The sequence below is a fragment of the Arachis hypogaea genome, chromosome 6, assembly GCF_003086295.3.
Source record: "Arachis hypogaea cultivar Tifrunner chromosome 6, arahy.Tifrunner.gnm2.J5K5, whole genome shotgun sequence".
Lineage (NCBI taxonomy): Eukaryota > Viridiplantae > Streptophyta > Magnoliopsida > Fabales > Fabaceae > Arachis > Arachis hypogaea.
Genome location: NC_092041.1, coordinates 110,417,581 through 110,437,434, shown reverse-complemented (window position 1 = coordinate 110,437,434; position 19,854 = coordinate 110,417,581). Strand labels below are relative to the sequence as shown.

Sequence of the window (19,854 nt, the reverse complement as noted above, 5' to 3'; positions counted from 1 at the left end):
AACGCGCATTTTTCGGGATTCAACCTCATGTTATGTGCTCGGAGCTGTTGGAAAACTTCTTTTAGGTCAGCCTCGTGTTGTTCTTCGAGCTGGATTTGACGACCATGTCATCGACATATATCTCAATGTTTCTTCCGATTTGGACTTTGAATATTTTGTCCATTAGTCTCTGATAAGCGGCACCTGCATTTTTTAGTCCAAAGGGCATTACTTTATAACAGAAGTTACCTTGGTCGGTTATGAATGTTGTCTTGTCCTCGTCGTTCGGGTGCATTTGGATCTGATTGTATCCCGAGTAGGCGTCTATAAAGCTTAGCACTTTGTAACCTGAGGTATCATCTACAAGTCTATCGATGTTCGACAGTGGATACGAGTCTTTTGGGCAGGCCTTGTTCAGATCTGTGAAATCCACACACATCCGCCATTTTCCTGTGCTCTTTCTGACCATAATCACATTCGCCAACCATGAGGAGAACCGGACTTCTCTGATGAAACCTGCATCGAGAAGTTTTTGTGTTTCTATTGCTGCTGCGCTTCTTCTTTCGGCCCCCCAAATTGCGTTTATTCTGCCGTATAGGTCGGGCATTCGGGTTAACTGCCAGCTTGTGGCAGATAAAGTTTGGGTTGATCCCTGGCATGTCGGCCGGTGTCCAAGCAAATAGGTCAGCATTAGCTTTCAAGATGCTCTTCAAATGTTGCTTTCTTCCTGCAGAAAAAGCTGATCCAATGTTAGTATATTGATTATCTGTATGTAATTCTACCTTTTCCAGATCATCCGTCGGAGAAGGGAGGCTGTGGTCATCTCTTGGATCCATGTCGGTTAGTCGTGGGATATGTTCCGAGTTATACACCGAATTAATCCTTGGGATGGGTTCTTTTGCGATCCTCAGTAAACTCGCATTGTAACATTGTCTGGCCTCCTTGTGATCGGCGTAAACCGTTGCTATTGTGTTGTCCTGCAAAGGAAATTTGACACACAAATGGATGGTGGAGACAATGACTCCAAAAGAGTTTAGGGATGGGCGCCCTAAAATGATGTTGTAAGGGCTGGCGCAGTCGACCACTAGAAATTGAATATACAGGGTCTTGGAGTTTGGAGGTTCTCCTAATGTCGTTCTCAGCCAGATGTAACCTGATATAGGGACTCTTTCGCCCGAAAAACCTGCCAGCTCTCCTCCTGATGGTTGTAGTGAATTGTCGCTCAATTGCATCTTCTTGAATGTGGAGTAGAACAGGACATCAGTGCTACTCCCTGGATCGAGCAGCACTTTTTTCACGGTCAGTGCTCCCATGCTCACTGAAATCACGACTGGGTCGTCTAGGTTTGGGGTTCTTGATTTGAAATCAGAAGTACTGAAGTTGATGGTGGCCGAGGAGGTTGATGCTGGAGAGTCTTGTTGAGTCCCATTCATCGTCATCATGGCTCTGTAACTTCGCTTCCTTGCTGTGTTTGTTATTCCTCCTCCTGCGAAATCCCCCGAGATGTAGTTTATGATTCCCTTGGAAGTAGGGGTTTCTACTGGGTCTCTCCATGATCCTTTGTCTCTGCGTTCCGAGTTATACTTCGGTTTACTCGTGTCTGCTTCCTTCTGACTCCTGGAGCCGATATACTTATCCAATAACCCCTGTCTTGCCAGTCTCTCCAGCAAATCCTTAGCAGCTACACACTCGTCCGTGGTGTGACCGAATTTCTGGTGGAAAGCGCAATGCTTCCCTTTGTCTACATACTTCTGATCCTGGTACGTTCCGGCCTTGACTGGCGGTTTTATCAGTCTGTTGTGCAATATGTCCTTTATGATGTCCTCCCTCCTTGTGTTGAACCTAGTATATGAGTCAAATTTTGGAGTTAGTTTAAAAGATTTTCTATGATCTTTAGTATTGGACCTGTTCGGCTTGTCATCGTCTTTTCGTGAAGGTGGCCTTTTGTTCCTTCGCGTTTCACGCAGTTCTTCTATTTCAATTTGTCCCATGGCTTTGTCTCGGAATTCCTCTAGCGTCTTTGGTTTGGCCACAGCTATGGCTTCTTGGAACTTCCTTGGTCGGAGCCCACTTTTGATAGCGTGCAGTTGTACTTCTGGGTTTAAGTCGGGGATTTTCATTGCTGCCGTTGTGAATCGCGTCATGTATTCCTTGAGACTTTCATGCGGGCCTTGCTTGATTGTGCTGAGGTAGTCCGAGTCTCTCACGTAGATTTTTGATGCCGCGAAGTGATTGATGAACATTTTGGCGAATTCGTCAAAGCTAGTTATGGATCCTGCAGGCAAATTAGAAAACCATAGCAAAGCAGCTCCATCCAGAAAAGTAGGAAAAGATCGGCACAAAATTGGGTCGCAGTCACTGTCGAGGAACATCATGGATTCGAACTTGGTGACGTGAATTTTTGGGTCCCCGATCCCTTTGTTTGGTGCCAGGGTCATCGGGAGTGTAAAATTCTGAGGCATTTCGTAGCTCATTATCTCTTCGAAAAATGGGTTAGCTCGTTGCCTCCCAGATTTGGGGGGAGTTTCTGCTGTTTTAGCGTTGGATTCTGACTGATGCTCTTCGTGCTATTCGGCATTTGCCCTTTTACTATCGACTTTTCGATCCCCGTTGTTTTGCATTGCCGCCAACAGTTCGGCCATCCGTTGGTTTTCTGCCAGGAGTGCGGCATTCGCGGCAATGAGATCGGCATTGGCTCGGGGAGGTTGTTGGGTTTCTGAATGATCCGTCATAGTCTTCTTCCTGCAAAGAAACAGAAATGTGCAACGGATATGGGTAAGCTAAAAATAGATATATCTTCCGGGGAGGAATTAACGCCGGTCCCACGGTGGGCGCCAAATATTCTAGCAAGGATACTGTGCTTGATCTATACGTCGGTCTGGTTGTCCAGCGAATGCTCCTGAGCCGACGTTATCCTTGTGAACTCGGACCCGAACGTGGTACCTGCAAAAGGGACTCCGACGCTCAATTAAATTAGCAAATAAATAAATAAATAAATAATTACTAAAAAAAAAAGAAATATATAAAGCATGTGATGTTACATATTTCAGGATCATACAATTCCCTTATATGAAATGTGCCAAAACCAAAACAAGAAAAAGATTTTTAGATTCTAATAGATCCAATGTCAAATAACCGTAAAAAAACACAATATGTGCTCTTCTAGCCACACTTTCTTAACTCCAAATACCTAGATTCGTTGTAGTACCTCATGTGATACTTCAACTACCCCATGAATTCGTTATTCCTAAAAAACGCAAGGAATTGAAGGATTTAACTAACATACATACCCTATTTTCACATTGGATCAGGAATAGGTTTAGGGACATAAAAGATTGCTTATATATATATTGAAAAAAAATATATCAAATAAGTTTTTGAATAATTAAAATATTATATGTATAGCTCCCTAAAAAATTATAACGTTGGGCATGATTCATCTTTTTGTCAAAAACACAAAAACTGCTGTAAATCTATAGCTACAATATAATTTTTTTTAAGAAATTGGTTTTTTTTTTCAGAAACCTAAATTTTCTTAATGATTTAATTGATATGTTTACTTTAGTTTTTTCTTAGGAATCTATAAGTCAATCGTAAAATTTTTCAGAGTCGTACTTATCTTAATTTGTTTATTTATATTTTTAGACATGGATAATCTTTGGTCGGATAACACTTAAAGTCACATATTTGGTTTATATATATACATATATTTTCCGAAGAATCAAATTTCATTAATATAAAGCGCCAAATACACGCAACAATATAATACGTTCATCATCAATTTACGTGTGATGTTAAGCATTTTTTTTTTTTTAAATTTTGGTTCATGAATAAAAGGCTTTTCCTCTTAAATAAAAAAGCCTGGACAGAATATATTTTGGCGCAGTCACTTTCAAGTAATCATGAATAGTAAACCTTTGTCGTACCAATATTCAACTTAAGATTTGATAATCTTATTAGGGCCATGCATGACATACAAAAAGCATAGAGATCATATATTAATGCTTATTCGCTTCTTCTGGCATTACGTATTGAACTATAGAAGGAAAAATGTCTTTTATATATATATATATATATATATATGTGCAATAATTCATAAATATTATGACTCCTTTAAAAAGAAATATAGTTCATTCTACCGACTTTGATAATTGGATTATCAGCAAAACTAATGAATAGTATGAACTCGCGGTATCATATTATTTAAAAAAATGTTATGTGGATATTAAAATTAGTTATTATAAATTTATATATAAATATATATAATTTAATTTATTTTTAATATATATTTTATATTTTAATATATATATATTTTATACTAATAGTTGATTTTGATGAGATTATCTTATTATTTATTCAAAACTTTTATCCTTATACTTTTATTATATACAAAGAAGATATAAAAAAAATTTGGTGTCAATTTTTTTTAAATAGATACTTTTCATCTTATATAATTTATAAAAAGAATTACTATTTTTAATATTTGAATCCAAAACTTTTATTAGATGTATAATAATTCACACACGTGTGTATATATATATATATATATATATATATATATATATATATATGACAAATTAAGTTTTTGAATAAGAACATGGTTTTATGATATAATATTATAATTTTATAATATAAAAATAATATTTACATAAAAAATATTAAATATGTAATTATTATTCATATACCTCTATTTAATAATTTAAATTTTTAGAATAGACAATTTTACGAGAAGTTCACAATTTCTTATTTAAAATATATGTAAGGTACGTATTTATTTTTTTTTTGTTCAAAATTAAAAATGAGACTTAAATTTGCGATTTCTAAATACGTATGGGAAGATTATGTTATTTGAGCTTATAGCTCGTTGGCATAAAGTATGCACTTATTATTATTTTAACTAATATAATTTTTGTTATTATATATTAGTCACGTTTAAAAAATATAATAAATTAATTAACACGTTAATACCTATTAATATATTAATTAGTAATTATAAAGAGAAATTATTTCCTCCCCAACCTTTTATATTAGTGGTTAAATCTCTTATACATCTCAATTGAATTAGAAGTTGTATGTTCGACTTTCATCTTCCTCATCTTATAATATTATGAGAGATGAGAGAATTGATCTATCATCTATCTACGTAGAGGAATAATACTATTTAAATTAATGGATGATAAAAATTGTACTATGCATGGAATTCACCATGAAGTCATGAACTACTTGAGATCATATCATAATCATTAACATCTATTAATAATCTTTTATTAGTACACATACATGATTATGCAAGTCTTTCCTTTTTTAACCTTTCTACCGAAAATTAAAACATGTCATGCATTGATGTTATGAGTATTTAGGAAGGTCTTAAATAGGAAACAAGGGAAGAAAATTAAAAAAAAAAAAAAGATGTACAACAATAATATTTATTTATGGTCCCACATAAAGTATAAAGATTATTAATTATGACATTTGAACAACTTGCTACTGGAACTACTATCTTTTGCACCTTGTATATACTTATCAAACTGCACAAAAAAAGCGACTACTGAATGGGAGAAGAGACACAAGTTTATTATATATAATCATTTTGGTTGCTGTTAATAATTAATTTGGACCACCCTAGAAAATGCATGTGTTATTTTATCCTTTTGCAATCAGATACATTCATTCACTGTATCTTTTATCTCATCCTTTTCTTGTAACTTACTATGTTCTAGTTCGGATAACTTAACTAGATAACAAATTTTCCTTCCAAACCAAATTGGGAAAAGGGAAAATCATGAGGGAATATAATATTCAATCATAGCTAGCTTACACTAGCTATGCTAGTTACATTATATATATTAAGATTTGTACCATAAAAGATACAGATATTGATAAATGTATTCATATTAGAATAAAACGATAATTATAACTACGGAAAATGATTTTTGTGTGCCAAGAGTACCCGAACGTTGGTTACATAATTGGTCCGTTAGCGTATTCTTGGCACACGGAAGCTATCTTCTGTGGGTATAATTGTTTTTTTATTCTTATATGGATATATTTGTTAGCATTTATATCTTTTATGAATACAAATGATACTTTATTCTTATTTTTATCGTTAATTAATTATCAATATTTAAAATTGTAGACAAAAGTATATTGTTAAATGACTAAATTAAAAGAATTGGATTAATGATTAAAAATAATAGTTAAAAACAATAAATTTTAATGATTCTCTGTTATTTCTCTATTAAGAAATGCTAATATATACTAAAAACAAAAACAAAGCTAACTATCCTTAACTAACTTTCTGTTACATAACCATTATTTTACTAACAGAATTTGTTGCTCTATAAACTAGTTTTTAGAGTTGAGTTCATTAGATTTACTATTTACAAATGTTTATACTACAGATGATCATCTTGGGTACAAAGAGGTATATTACAAGTCTCATCATATTTTTTATCCATAAACTACCTTTTCGAGTTGAGTTAAATTCACTTTGTCATGAAATCATTTTTTTTAAAAGGTCGAACAGATAAAAAAAGAAAATATATAAATAATATATCTTTAACGTTTTTCTACAATTAAGAATCTCTTTAAATTTATTTGAAATTTTTGTAGAGATTTTTTTTAAATTTGTTTATGCTAATTTTTTTTTTTGTTTAACAAAGATTAAATTCTAAATTTTTCAATCTAAAAATTCTCATATCATATTATAAAATTAGTTCTCTCAAAATAAAAAAACATATAAATAATCATATTTATTACAAATTCAATTTCAATTCTAATACTTGACAGGTAGCTTTCAAGTTTGAATTAAAAGTTAAAACAATCAAGTCCAATAATATTGGTGCACATGTTTATTTAATTTGTTTATAAAGTTGAAACAATACGATGACAAGGTAAGTTAATTAATTATCCTCAGCTAGTAATTTTGCAATAATATAAATGCAACATGCACTATACTATAATGCTAGTGCTGGAGTGGAGTCATCGTTCCATAAAATATGATAACGCTAAGGAGATATATAATATCTAATGTTATTTTATATATAACATAATATTTATAATTTTTTATATATAACATTTATAATATATATTTATTATATCTAAATTATATAATTATTTTAATAATAATTAATAAACATTAAATAAAATAATTTTAAACTGTTTAAACTGATTTTTTTTATTGGTTTCTAAACATTATTGCATAAAATAATACTAATACTAACTACTAATTAAGAATAATAATATATAGCGTTAATGGAGTTGACGTTTTGATATAATAGTGACTCATAATTCTTTAATTTTCTCTCCATGATTCCTTAACTTTATTTAAACTATTAGCTACAAATTGATTAATTACAAGTCAATGTTGTTACAATTGAAAGAAGTTTAATCACTAAAAAAATCAACAACATAAACAATTACAACAAAAACTTTCTCTTCAAGTAAGATTTAACAAAACCTCTCTATATAATTAAATTTATGTATAAAATATGTAGTGTTGTTCTTTAAAATATGTTTAATGTATACTAATAATGATTACTAATACAAAATATATATTATTGTATGAAAAATATTAAAAAATTAATAAAATTTATTATTTTTAGTTAATAATATTTAAAAATATAAAATAAAAATATATTATTAAATTATTAAACTAAAAAAAATTAATTAATAACTAAAAATATTAATAAAAAATAATAAATTCTGTTTGTTCTCGAATTTTTCTCTAATTGTATATTACTTTTAGCTGCGGTTCAATAATGGTTGGCTATATATCCAAAGGCAAAAGCTCCCTAAAACTAAAACGAAAAAAAGAAATGGATTACTTTGATTTATTTTATAGTAATTAAAGTTTTGTGAGTGAATATTTTTTAATGACTTCATTTGTGGTATTATTTGGACTTAATATATGACTCTTTCGTATTTCGTAGGAAAATGGGGGAAACTTTTTGGCGCTTTTGAAATTAAGGTTTAAAATGTTAATTTTATGTACAATAGTTTTTAATCGTTAAAAAATTTTTAATCTCAGTTTGGTACATAAAATGATACAATAGAAATCAGCCTTTCATATAGGAATATAAAATATTTTTATATTTATATATATTTATAATAAACTTAATTTACATTTATATTTATAATTAAATTATATAAATAACATAATCAAATAATATTGATATTTATGATCATAATATAAGTAACATTACAAAAACACAATAGTGACTGATTTTTAGGGTTCATAAAATATTTGGGTATAGAATATTTAATTATTTTTGTGATTGATTATTCTATTTAAAAATAGGTGAAATACATATAAATATATAAAAACATGATTTAGTAGTTATTTTTAATATTTATAGAGTAACTTTTATTATAAAATATATATATAATATAAAATAAATTCATAAAAAAAGCATAAAAATTAAACGGAGGAAATATATATTTTAAAAATAAAACTCCTGGTCCCTGCTGGCATATGTATTTTATTTTCACAACCTTTGTAGTGATATCATAAATATTTCATAAACTAAATTATTGTCATATTTACCTTTTAGTGACTTAATTCCTAGTTTAGTCCAGATTTTATTACTAGTCAGGAAAGAAATGTTAATATTTTATGCTTAAATTCACTTCAGCAGACACGCAACTGTTCGTTACACGCCTCCATTAATGATTTAAAAATATTAGTATCTAATTAATAATATAATTGAAATAATTTTAATACATACTGTATTGAATTGTAACAAATAAAATATTAAGAGTAAAATAGTAACTAAATATAGATATTAGTGACAAAAATTATAATTTAAGAGTTATCAATAAAATACTTGTTACTCAAAAATCAAAAACAAATAATAATAATAATAATAATAATAATAATAATAATAATAATAATAATAAATACATAAATAAATAAATAAATATACTGGATCAAATTATTTATCTTTTTAGTAACATAAGGCATTTCAATTTTTTTTGTTTTTGTTTTTTTTTTTTTTTTGTATTGAATCAAATTAAACTCCTGAAACCCATGAATATGATCCAGACTGGACAAAAAATAAAATAAAAACTCTAACTCACACCCAAAACTTAAATATAATCCTCTCACTTAAAAACCTTATTAGTTTACTTTACTTCTACTAAACACCCTGGCAAATGTTCATTATTATTTATTAACATGCATTTATTGTATTTACATGATGAAGCTAATACAAATGGCTTGCATGCACGACAGCACCAACATATTCAGCCTTAGTTGGAATACACAAATATTTTTTTTGCATATTAAAAGCGAATTGAAGGCATGTATTAATGTTGATGTTTATAATTACTTTTCTTTTAGTTTTATTAAAAATTATATATATGAATATTGAGAATGAATAAATTATAAATAGTTTTTAAATAAATATTAAAGAAAACGGAACTTCTCTGTAGAATGACATAATTCTGTCATGGTAAGTCATTCTTCATTAGAAAAATTCTTACCACTTATTAGAAAACTTAAACATATTATCTAATTTTAAATAAAATAAAAAATTAAAATATATTGAAATTACAAAAAAATCAAAATAATATTTATAAAATTTTCCTTAGCATGAATAGTAGTTGAAGAAAGGCTTAAGGATTAACAATTTTAGTTTATAGGTTAATATATTTTTAGCCAGCAATTTAATATTTCTAATCCAACAACTTAATACTATTTTCTTAGTCAATATTTTTAAATATTATTGACTAATTATGGATCAAAAATAATAAATTGTGTTCATCATATAGTACTATTATTAGAATTAAAATAATTTACATTAAAAATAAGGGTACTTGATAAAAAAAAATAAATATTGAATTTAATTTTGATATACTGATCTTTTAAATAATTATTTACTTGATTAATATAAAAATAGTTGGTTTTTTTTATATGATTTTATATAACTAGATACACATATCAAACTATTTTATATTAATAGTGCATCAAAATTAAATTTATAAATATTATTTAAATATTTTTAGATTTTAACTTTGATACTCTTATTAATCTCTTATGGTGTAAAATATTGTACACATTCGTATAATCATATTTAAAATATTTTAAATCATCATTCAATGCTATTAATATATATAAAAATTAAAGTTGTTTTTGTTAATACAACGTTTTGTAATTAGATTGACGGTACTTCAAAATTAAGTCCATATTTTGTACAAACAATTATTTGTGAAAATAAAATTTTAAAACTGAATACACATAAATTATATTGGAGGAAGCTAAGTATATTCCTTTAGAAGCATGCATGTGATGACACCAGCAAAGACCTAAATTTGAGACCTCCCAAGTAATTACTTTATAGTTTAATGTACTAAATCAATACGGAACCTATCTGTGGAACTAAATTGACTCAATTTTTTTAATCTATTATTTTGATTTATTAAAATATATATACGAGACTAAAATGACGAACCCATAAACCTGCTAGATGATGAGAGAGGTGCGATTTTGCATGTTTCAATTAGGGAGGGAGAGATGGATTAATTTAACTTCTCAAATTAAAATTGTGTGTTTAACTAACAGTTACTCATAAAATTGATGCTAATTTATTAGATTCTGCTGCACAATTAAAAACCGTTGACAAAACTATCACAATTCTTCTATTTAGTGATGGTTTTGCATAACTGTTGTTAAATGGTCGCTGCAATCTTCTAACCTTAGATATGTGGTGTACTGATAATGATATCAGTTAATTCTTTTAAAATTATTTTTTTTAGTTTAAATTTTAAGTCATAAATTTTATTATATTTAAAAATTATTTAAAATTTTTTATTATATTAACTATAACTAATCAATTATATTAATTATTTTGTTTTATGTATTTTGATTAACGATTTTTACCAGTATCATAATTAATAATTTATTTTATTTGTTTAAGATAAATATAAAATTATTTAATATTTTTTTATCATATTAACTATAACTAATTAATTATATTAATTATTTGATTTGATTGAAATAAATAATAAATTAATTTTGTTTTAGTTTAAATTAATATTTTTTAAAAGAATTATAATTTTTACATGATATATTTATAAGATATTTTTTTATTTATTTAACTTACTTTATTGAGCCAAACAATTATAATTAATTTATTATATCAATTATTTAATTTAATTAATTTAAATATATGTTATTTGATTTAATTTATTGTCACGTTAATATTTGAGTCGTTATTTATCAGAAGTTCTTTTTTATTTTATTCTTTAATTTTAAATATTTTAATTTTAAATTTTAAATTTTTATTCATTGTTTATATTTTTTTACTTTAATATCAATCTAATATTTCTATTAATATTTTCTTACTGTTAAATCGTTGTTTGTCCACCGTTAATTATATGATCGTGATTATTTTTTAATTTATTAAAAAAATACAATTCTTTTTTTTATTTTTTTTTATATTTTATAATTTATTCACTGTAAAAAATCATATATACTAGAAGAAACTCTTATTTTTTTTAGTCAATATATGCTAGAAGAAAGTCTTATTTTTTTTACCAACTGCTCCTCTGTTTGATAATTTTTTTTTCTACTATGATGCATTATTATTCATTATTGTACTCTATCTCTTCTATTTCGTTTATTTTGTTTCTATTTATTTAAGTTTTTATATTTTTTCATATAAATTTTATCCTTTTTATCCTATATAAGTTAATTTATGATAACTCTTCATATATTAAGTTTTTTTATGTTTAAATTATATTTTTTAGTACTTAATTTTATTTCTAATAATTTGAAAGATTGAGTGATAAAATAATATCATTGAAGATTATTGTGTGTCTTCTTCTTCATTTTTTGGGTCTACCTTCCTTTTTGTAGGAATTACAAGTAATTATAAACAATAGTACTTATGCATAAATAATAAATATAATTGTATAATATAACAAATATAAAATTATTTAATATGACAATTATCTTATATTCTAATAATCAAAAGGTATGGGTTCAAATTTTTGAAATAGCAAAAATATATTCATATAATAGGTTATAGATAATAAACAATATTTAGAAAATGAGAATAACAAATATAATGAACAAAAAATATAAGCTTAATGTTTTTTTTTAAAAAAAACCTTAAATTAATTGATCTTTTTTTTTTTTTTGTATGGTTGTCAAACTGAGTGTTCATTCGAATTTATGAGTTTAGGCAATCAAGTTACTCGACCTCACACTAGGTTTTGGGGAATTCTTTAAAAAATTATTGTATTTGGACGCTCAAGTCAATATATTTAGGTAAAAGAGAGCGTCTAGGTACATCAATTTCAAAAGAAAAAAAGTAAAAAGTAAAAAAATACACTTAATTATGGAAGAAAATGTATATTAAATGTTACTCTTACATTGAATAATAATATATATAAATTTAATTTTGATACACTTATAGTGTAAAATATTTTATATAATTATTTAATTATATTTATTCGAATGACATACAATTAATGTAAAAAATAATTACTTTTATTAATATGATATTATATAATTCGATACACGTATAAAATACAATAGAACGTGAAAATTAAATTTATATATAATAAAGTTGACATTTTTGTTTTATATATATATGACGGCAGCTATGGTCTCTCGTCTGAATATATTGTCCCTTTCCCTAATAATAATAGCGTTGCTTTTGGGTTCAGCAGACACGCTTTTGTGTGCTAATTTTGCTATAAATAAAATTGTGTGTAACATTTCAAGAATCAACAACCCCAAATAAAGAGCAACAAAGAATTTAAAGAAAGAAAATGAGAGAAGAGGGTCCATTATCCAATGGTGAGAAGAAGAGTGATGATGATGAGGTTGGGATGATGATGATTCCATGTTTGGATTTTTCCTTCAATAACAAAAATAATAATAATGGGTTGGGATCATTAGAGGAGTGGAAGAAAATGATGAGCAAGAAAGTGAGAGAAGCATGTGAAAAGCATGGTTACTTTGTGTTAGTGTGTGATGATGATGAAATAGTTCCAAAGGTTTTAAGAGAAAAGATGTTGATGGGGTTAAAGGAATTGTTTGATTTACCTGAAGAAACAAAAATGAAGCACCAAAGCACAACAAAGCCATATAGTAGCTACACTAGTGATTGCCCTGTTATTCCTCTCAATCAAAGCTTTGGTGTTTGTGATAGCCATGTCTTCCATGTTTCTCAAGAATTCACCAATCTCATGTGGCCTCATGGCAACCCATCTTTCTGGTATGACTTTAATTTAATTTTCTTTTTTGCATGTTCAATGCTGTGTCCATTTATGTTGAAGAAAATTCATTGACAGTTTGTTTTCATATGAAGTTGATAATCGAAAATGGTTAGATAATTTGATAAATTTGACTAAATTATCATTTAACGATTTTTCGGTTATCAATTTCACACAAAAATAACTGTATATGAGTCTTCGTCATTCATGTTTTATTCGATATTATGTTAGATTCATCAGTTTCTACTAATTTAATTAGGTTAGAATTTTGAAAGAGAGAGAAAAAGGATTTATAGTGTAAAAAAGTTTAAAATTTAACATTAATTAAAAGTATTTTTATTTCTTTCTTTATTTTTTTTAAATCCAAACTTATTGCAAATAATTTCTAAAATAATCCTTAGCTTTTGTGACTAACCAAAATGATAATGGGGAATTAAAATTTGGTATTTTAAGACTATGTAATTTGTTTATACACAACCCTTAATAATTACTACACGTTGCTTAATTTTGTGCTTTATAATCATAAAAAAAAAGCCTTTTATATATAAAAAAGATAAAATGTCTGACTAAAAACTGGTATATATAACATGATTTAGTGATTGCTTTTTGAATTATTTATATAGAGTAAATTAAAATTGTGTTATTGAAAAAATTATTTATTGAAAAGCAAATAAATAATTTAAGAATTTAATGTTGATGTATTATAATATAAAACAATTTTATATATATGTATCAAAATATGTAATATAACATTAGTAAAAATAACAATCTTTTATATATATATATATATATTAATTGAGTATAAATAATTATCTCAAAAAATAGATGTAATTGAACATTGTAATGGTTACTATATCAAAATTAAACTAAAAATCTAAACTCTTCAAAAAGTTCTATACCCATAAAAATCACGTTGACAAACTAACTACTAGTTTTTATGGGGTATAAATTTGTCAAATAAATCAAACATTTTAAATATATCAGAGACCACTACCTCTCGTTCTTATTGACAGAGTTGCTATATTATTATGATCATTAGTTTGAGGTATGATGTTGATTAAGTACATACTTTGCCCTCAAACATTTTAAATATATCAGAAAATTTTTTGTTCTTTCATATCAAACTACTAGTGATATGATTTTTGTAAATAATATTTGTACCGTACTAATTAATTTAATTATGTTTGAACTAACCTAATTTTGCTGCTTGATTTGTGCCTCATTTGCGAATTCCACCCCTAATTAAAAACAAAGTCTTTTATATTTAGGCTTTAGTCGTATATGAATATGAGTTTATTATATATCGCTTATTAGTTGGATTAGGAAGAGAGGGGTGGCTGAAAAGACATAAGAGTGCAAAGTAAACGCTGATTAATATAAAATTTCTCTCACCATGTGACAAAGCTTTAATCTAAATAAGTCTATTAGTGGTTGCATGATGGGCATGTTTGTGTTCTATGGAATAAAAAATCTATGGTACGTACGTTTGTTTGAATTTTTAATATTTTGTTAAGAGAAAAAAATAAAAAAATGCTAAAAGAAAATCGAAATCAAAGTTCTATTATTTATTTTTTTTAATATAAAATTTGAAAAAAAAACCAAAAATAAAAACACAAAATAAACAAATATCAGAAAAGAAATTGAAATTATGTATGTTGGATAACCTTAGAAGTTGACATGCCATGTGTAGCTAACTCTTCATTTAAATTCATTATTGATTAGGAACTACTCAGATAAAGACGTCTAAAACGTCTTGTTTTAAAGATATTTTTTAGTAACTAAAATTTAACACATATAATCGATTAAACCATGCTATTTTTGTTAAAATTAGGCCAAACAAATTAATTTGACCGAAAAAATGGTAAATCAAATCTTGAACTGATCTAAATTAATATTTTTTTATAGAAAATAACTACAATATCTTTTGTTATAGAAAATGACTAAAATAATCCTATTATACATATTAATTTTGAGAATCCTAAATTTTAGTCCTTTACTTCTCTGCCGTTATAGGATTAGGATTTAGAATTTTCAAAATATATATAATAGGAATATTTTAGTCATTTTCTATAATAAGAATATTGTAGTTATTTTCTATAAAAAGTAATATTAATTAAGATCGATTTAAAATTTAATTCACCGTTTTTTCAATTAAATTAATTAGTCTAACCTAATTTTACCAAAAATAACATAATTTATATATAAAATTTTAACTAATAAAAAAAGATGTTTTAAATATTTTTATCTAAGTCATCCTAATATTTTCATTTGTTCATTTCTAGAGTTTTTCAAAGTTGGAATTGGGAATAGTCAGCATCCAAACACAAAACCTTTTATAAGAACGAACCAATGCTCAGCAATCAAGATCATCCAAAATTTTCCTTAATTTCATGAATTGTTACCTTGGTGCTTCTCTCCCATGCATAGAGCTCCGAGCTTCTCCTAGCTAGCATATATAGCTCATTTAATTTAGTGATATTTTAATAAAGTAAACAAAAATTTTCGAAAGAAAAAACGATTTTTTAATATTTTAAAAATAATAAATATATGGTTCGTTCTATATATCTTTTTTTACAAAATTAATACTAATTAAATTGATTTTGCCAAACAGGCACTCTTTTAAAAAAATATACAAGCCATATAAAAGAAACGGCAAAATATTATATTTTAGTTTTTATAGTTCGGTTAAATTTTATTTTTTATCTAACATTTAAAATGTCTTATTTTTTTTTTCCAAAAATTGTATTTCATTCTATTTTTTCTCTAAAATAATTCCCCCCCCCCCCAATACTACTTTTCTTTTATTATTTTTTATTTCTTTTTTTATCTACTTTTATTATCAAATTACTAAAATCAACACTATAATTATTATAATTTTTGTTGTTACCTAAAAAAAATAATATTTAAAAAAATAAATTTAATAAGAAGTTAAAAATAAGACAAAATAAAAAATTTATAATAAAAATAAGATATTTTAAATATTAAAAATAAAATTAGTACTTAACTTAAATGTTAAAGACTAAAACAATATTTTATCTTTAAAAAAAAAAAACTTACTTTGAAAGTCCTACAGTTATGTGTGCAACCTATTAAAGAAAATATCTATGTTATATACATAAATTGTTTTGATTCAATGTGGTAGTGAGACAATGAATTCCATAAGTTCAAAGTTGGTGGAACTGAATTACATGATCTTGAAGATGATTGAAGAGGGTTATGAGCTTCCAAAGCACTACACTTGGGAGATTGAAGACATGCTAATGAAGGGTACCGTTTTTTTGCGTCTAATGAAGTACAAAAGTCCAAGCAAAGAAGGTGAAATTGGATTGGTGACTCACACTGACAAAAACACCTTAACTATTCTTTGCCAAAATGATGTGCAAGGTCTTGAGGTGCAAACCAAAACTGGAAAATGGATTCAAGTGGAGATACCCCAAAATGCCTATGTGGTCGTTGTTGGTGACATATTGAAGGTATATATAGCATGTTAATTAATCTGATAGAAATATAACTGTGTCTTTTTCTGACAATTTAAATTAAATTTTTAGAATAAATAATTTTTTTATATGAAAAAAAAAATATTCTTGATCAATGACAATTTTAGAATTTGATCTTTGTTATCTCAAAAGAAAGTATTTCAATTATGACAAAACTAAAAAAAAGGAAAATGCGTATACAAATTTCATGATTAAAGCCCGTATTAAAAGAGGCAATTAGGCGAAAAAATATGTTAAAAATATAATTATTTATGTAATTTATTTAATGATTTAAACTTTAGAGATAAGTGATTTTATGAGATAATAATTTTATCAATTATATGTAACCATGGATCATAAAAACAATGAAAAATGTAAATAATGGCTTTGAACTTCATTTATGTGCATGTTTTATCTTAAATTTTTAAAATAGACTTTTTTGGGTATCAGCCATGTTCAATAATTTTAATCAGTATTTGATCAGTACAAATATCAAATTATTTTTAACAAATAAAATTTATTATTTTATTATATGTATGTATAATTTTTGATAAATATAAATATAAACGGTATTAATTCATATTTATAAATTTTGATAAATATAAATATAAATTATATATTTTTGTGTATAAATTTTTATAAATATAAATATAAATTATTGTTAACTAAGTTGACCTAAAATAATAATGTTTATCGATCATGTAACTAGCGATGGAGCTAGCATAAAATTTGGACCGGAGCCAAATTGTAATTTTCGAATATAAAAAGATTACAATAAAAATTTTAATAGTGAAGACATAGAAAACTAAATTTATATATATACAGTTTATAAGAAAAGGTTGAAGTTTAGGGGAGTATTACCCCCCTTGAGATTCACATAATTAAGAGGCTTCGCCTATGCATGTAGCATTGCTATTTTTAAAATGAGTTTATTTGATGCCCTAAATTCGTTAAATGATGAAAAAAAATCCGTTAATTTTCTATTCCAAAACTATTCTTTTGCATATATAGATAACTTTTTTAATAGTAGAAGAATAGTTTTGGGAAAATGAAGTTAAGAAAATATCTTATTTGTATCATTTGATATTTCTCATGGGTCACATTACATATTTTGAGAATTTAGAGTACATATAAACTACATATAATTAATTTCAGTAATTTAACCTTAAACATATATTAAAATTTTTAGGGTATTATGCTGTCTTTTAATCATGGTTTTAAATTGTGGGTGCCATTATCTTGCAAAGAATAATAATAATGGAACAATCTTTTAATTAGCACTAACAACTAATTAATTTTGGTCCAATAATTGCTCATGCTCTATGTTTATATAGTAACTAAATAGAATGATTTAATTTGTTGTGTATAGGCATGGAGCAATGGTAGATTACATGCGGTTAGACATAGAGTGACAATGAAGGGAGATAAAGAAAGATATTCATTTGGAGTGTTTACAATGCCTAAGGATGAAGCCAAGATTGAGGTGCCACCTGAGTTGGTTGATGCCAACACTCATCCCTTACGTTATCACCCATTCACTTATGGAGACTACATCAAATTCTTTGTTTCTAATCTCAATGAGAATGCACTTGATGAATTTGCTGCTCTTTAATTTCATTCTTATTTGTTTGTTTGTTTATGATGCATGCTATTATATTATGGCATTTATGTGTGTATATGATTTATAGTTTATTATGATTTTATTTTATCAATAAAGTATGTATGTGTGTCTGATAGTAAAGTGTTCTAAATTTATTGATTGAACGAATTCATTGTAAGCCAACTCTTATAGTGATGTGAATATATATGGGTGTAATTCTAAGTAAAGTTATGTAGTTCATATTTTGTCTATGTAATTATTTTATGTTCATTCTCACAAATTTTTATATTCAATTTCATAAATTTTTAAATTTTTTATTTTTAATTTTAGGAAAAATGTTTTTAACAAATATTAAAAATACACAATTTTTTTGAAAAATAAATTTGTAAATAAAAATATAAAATTTTACATCTTTTTTTTTCTGCTTTAATGATAAATATATAATTTAAAAAAAAGTATAAAAATTTGTAAACAAAAACACAAAAATTCTATTGCTCTTTTGTTTTTCCTCGTTCTCTTCACCTTTGTAATAACGTTTAGAAAAAGATAAAAAAAATTTATAAGAAAACACAGAATTTTGTGGATGAAAATATCTAAATAATTCAACATTTTCTTATTTTCTTCTTTGATGATGAACACATAAACTAAAAAAATAATAAATTATATATTTTTTCCTCCTCTTCTCTTTTTTTTTCTCATTTTTATTTAATTATTTATTTTTTTGTTTTATTTTCAAAAAAAAGAGGAGGAGGAAAAAAATATCAAATAAATAGAAGCAATTTTAACAAATAGTTGTTTCTCCTTCTTCTCCTCCTTCTTCTCCTTCTCCTTCTCTTCTCCTTCTTCACATGTTCTTTTTCTCATCGTCATTCTTTTGTTGTTGTTGTTGTTATTGCAGTAAAAGTTGAGGAGAAAGAGTTTTTGAATTGTGCATGACAACGAGTCGAAATGCACCTTAATTCACTCAGAAACAAACCGAAATTATATAATGATTACGACATAATTAACTTAGAAATGAACCAAAATCACGTAATGATTGCGACACAATTAACTTAGAAATGAACCAAAATCACATAATGATTACGACATAATTAACTTAGAAATGAACCAAAATCACATAATGATTGCGACACAATTAACTCAGAAAGAAAGAGAAGTAGAGAACAATGATAAAAAATTTGCAGGTTGAAGCAATGGATGGTAATAATAAAAGATTTTCAACCTGAACTTTAGAGATTTTTGCATGGAAATTTCAAATTCAACTGAGGAGAATTTAGCTACAATAGAGAAAAAGATTATAAAAAAGGCCTTTTAGAAAAAAGAATATATTATTTATGGTATCTTATATTAAATTTATAATTCATATCAAAGCTATTTGAGAGATTTTATTTTTTGGGATTGTGAAGGTCAATGAAATGCTTTTTTTTCTGCCTTTGTAAAATACTTAAAAAATATTCATTGTATTCATTAATTTTACTAACTCAAATTTAACACATAAATTCAGAAATGGTGTTAAATTTGAGTAAATCAAAAAGAATTTTGAAAAAATAAAATAAGAAGGAAAAGATGAAGAAA

General features: G+C 26.2%; 2 protein-coding genes across 2 annotated transcripts; one reads left to right on the top strand and one right to left on the bottom strand.

Moving 5' to 3' along the window:
• Nucleotides 1-61: 61 nt before the first annotated feature.
• Nucleotides 62-2,417, bottom strand: LOC140173763 (uncharacterized). Its single transcript, XM_072198339.1, has 3 exons — nucleotides 496-2,417; nucleotides 229-440; nucleotides 62-183 (listed from the first exon to the last, which is right to left on the bottom strand). The coding sequence occupies exons 1-3, from the start codon at nucleotides 2,415-2,417 to the stop codon at nucleotides 62-64; spliced, it is 2,256 nt and encodes a 751-aa protein (XP_072054440.1).
• A 10,196-nt stretch (nucleotides 2,418-12,613) lies between these two features.
• LOC112755664 (probable 2-oxoglutarate-dependent dioxygenase AOP1) lies at nucleotides 12,614-18,506 on the top strand. The gene is made up of 3 exons (XM_025803900.3): nucleotides 12,614-13,205; nucleotides 16,346-16,676; nucleotides 18,049-18,506. The coding sequence occupies exons 1-3, from the start codon at nucleotides 12,757-12,759 to the stop codon at nucleotides 18,289-18,291; spliced, it is 1,023 nt and encodes a 340-aa protein (XP_025659685.1). The 5' UTR covers nucleotides 12,614-12,756; the 3' UTR covers nucleotides 18,292-18,506.
• The last annotated feature ends 1,348 nt before the right edge of the window (nucleotides 18,507-19,854 follow it).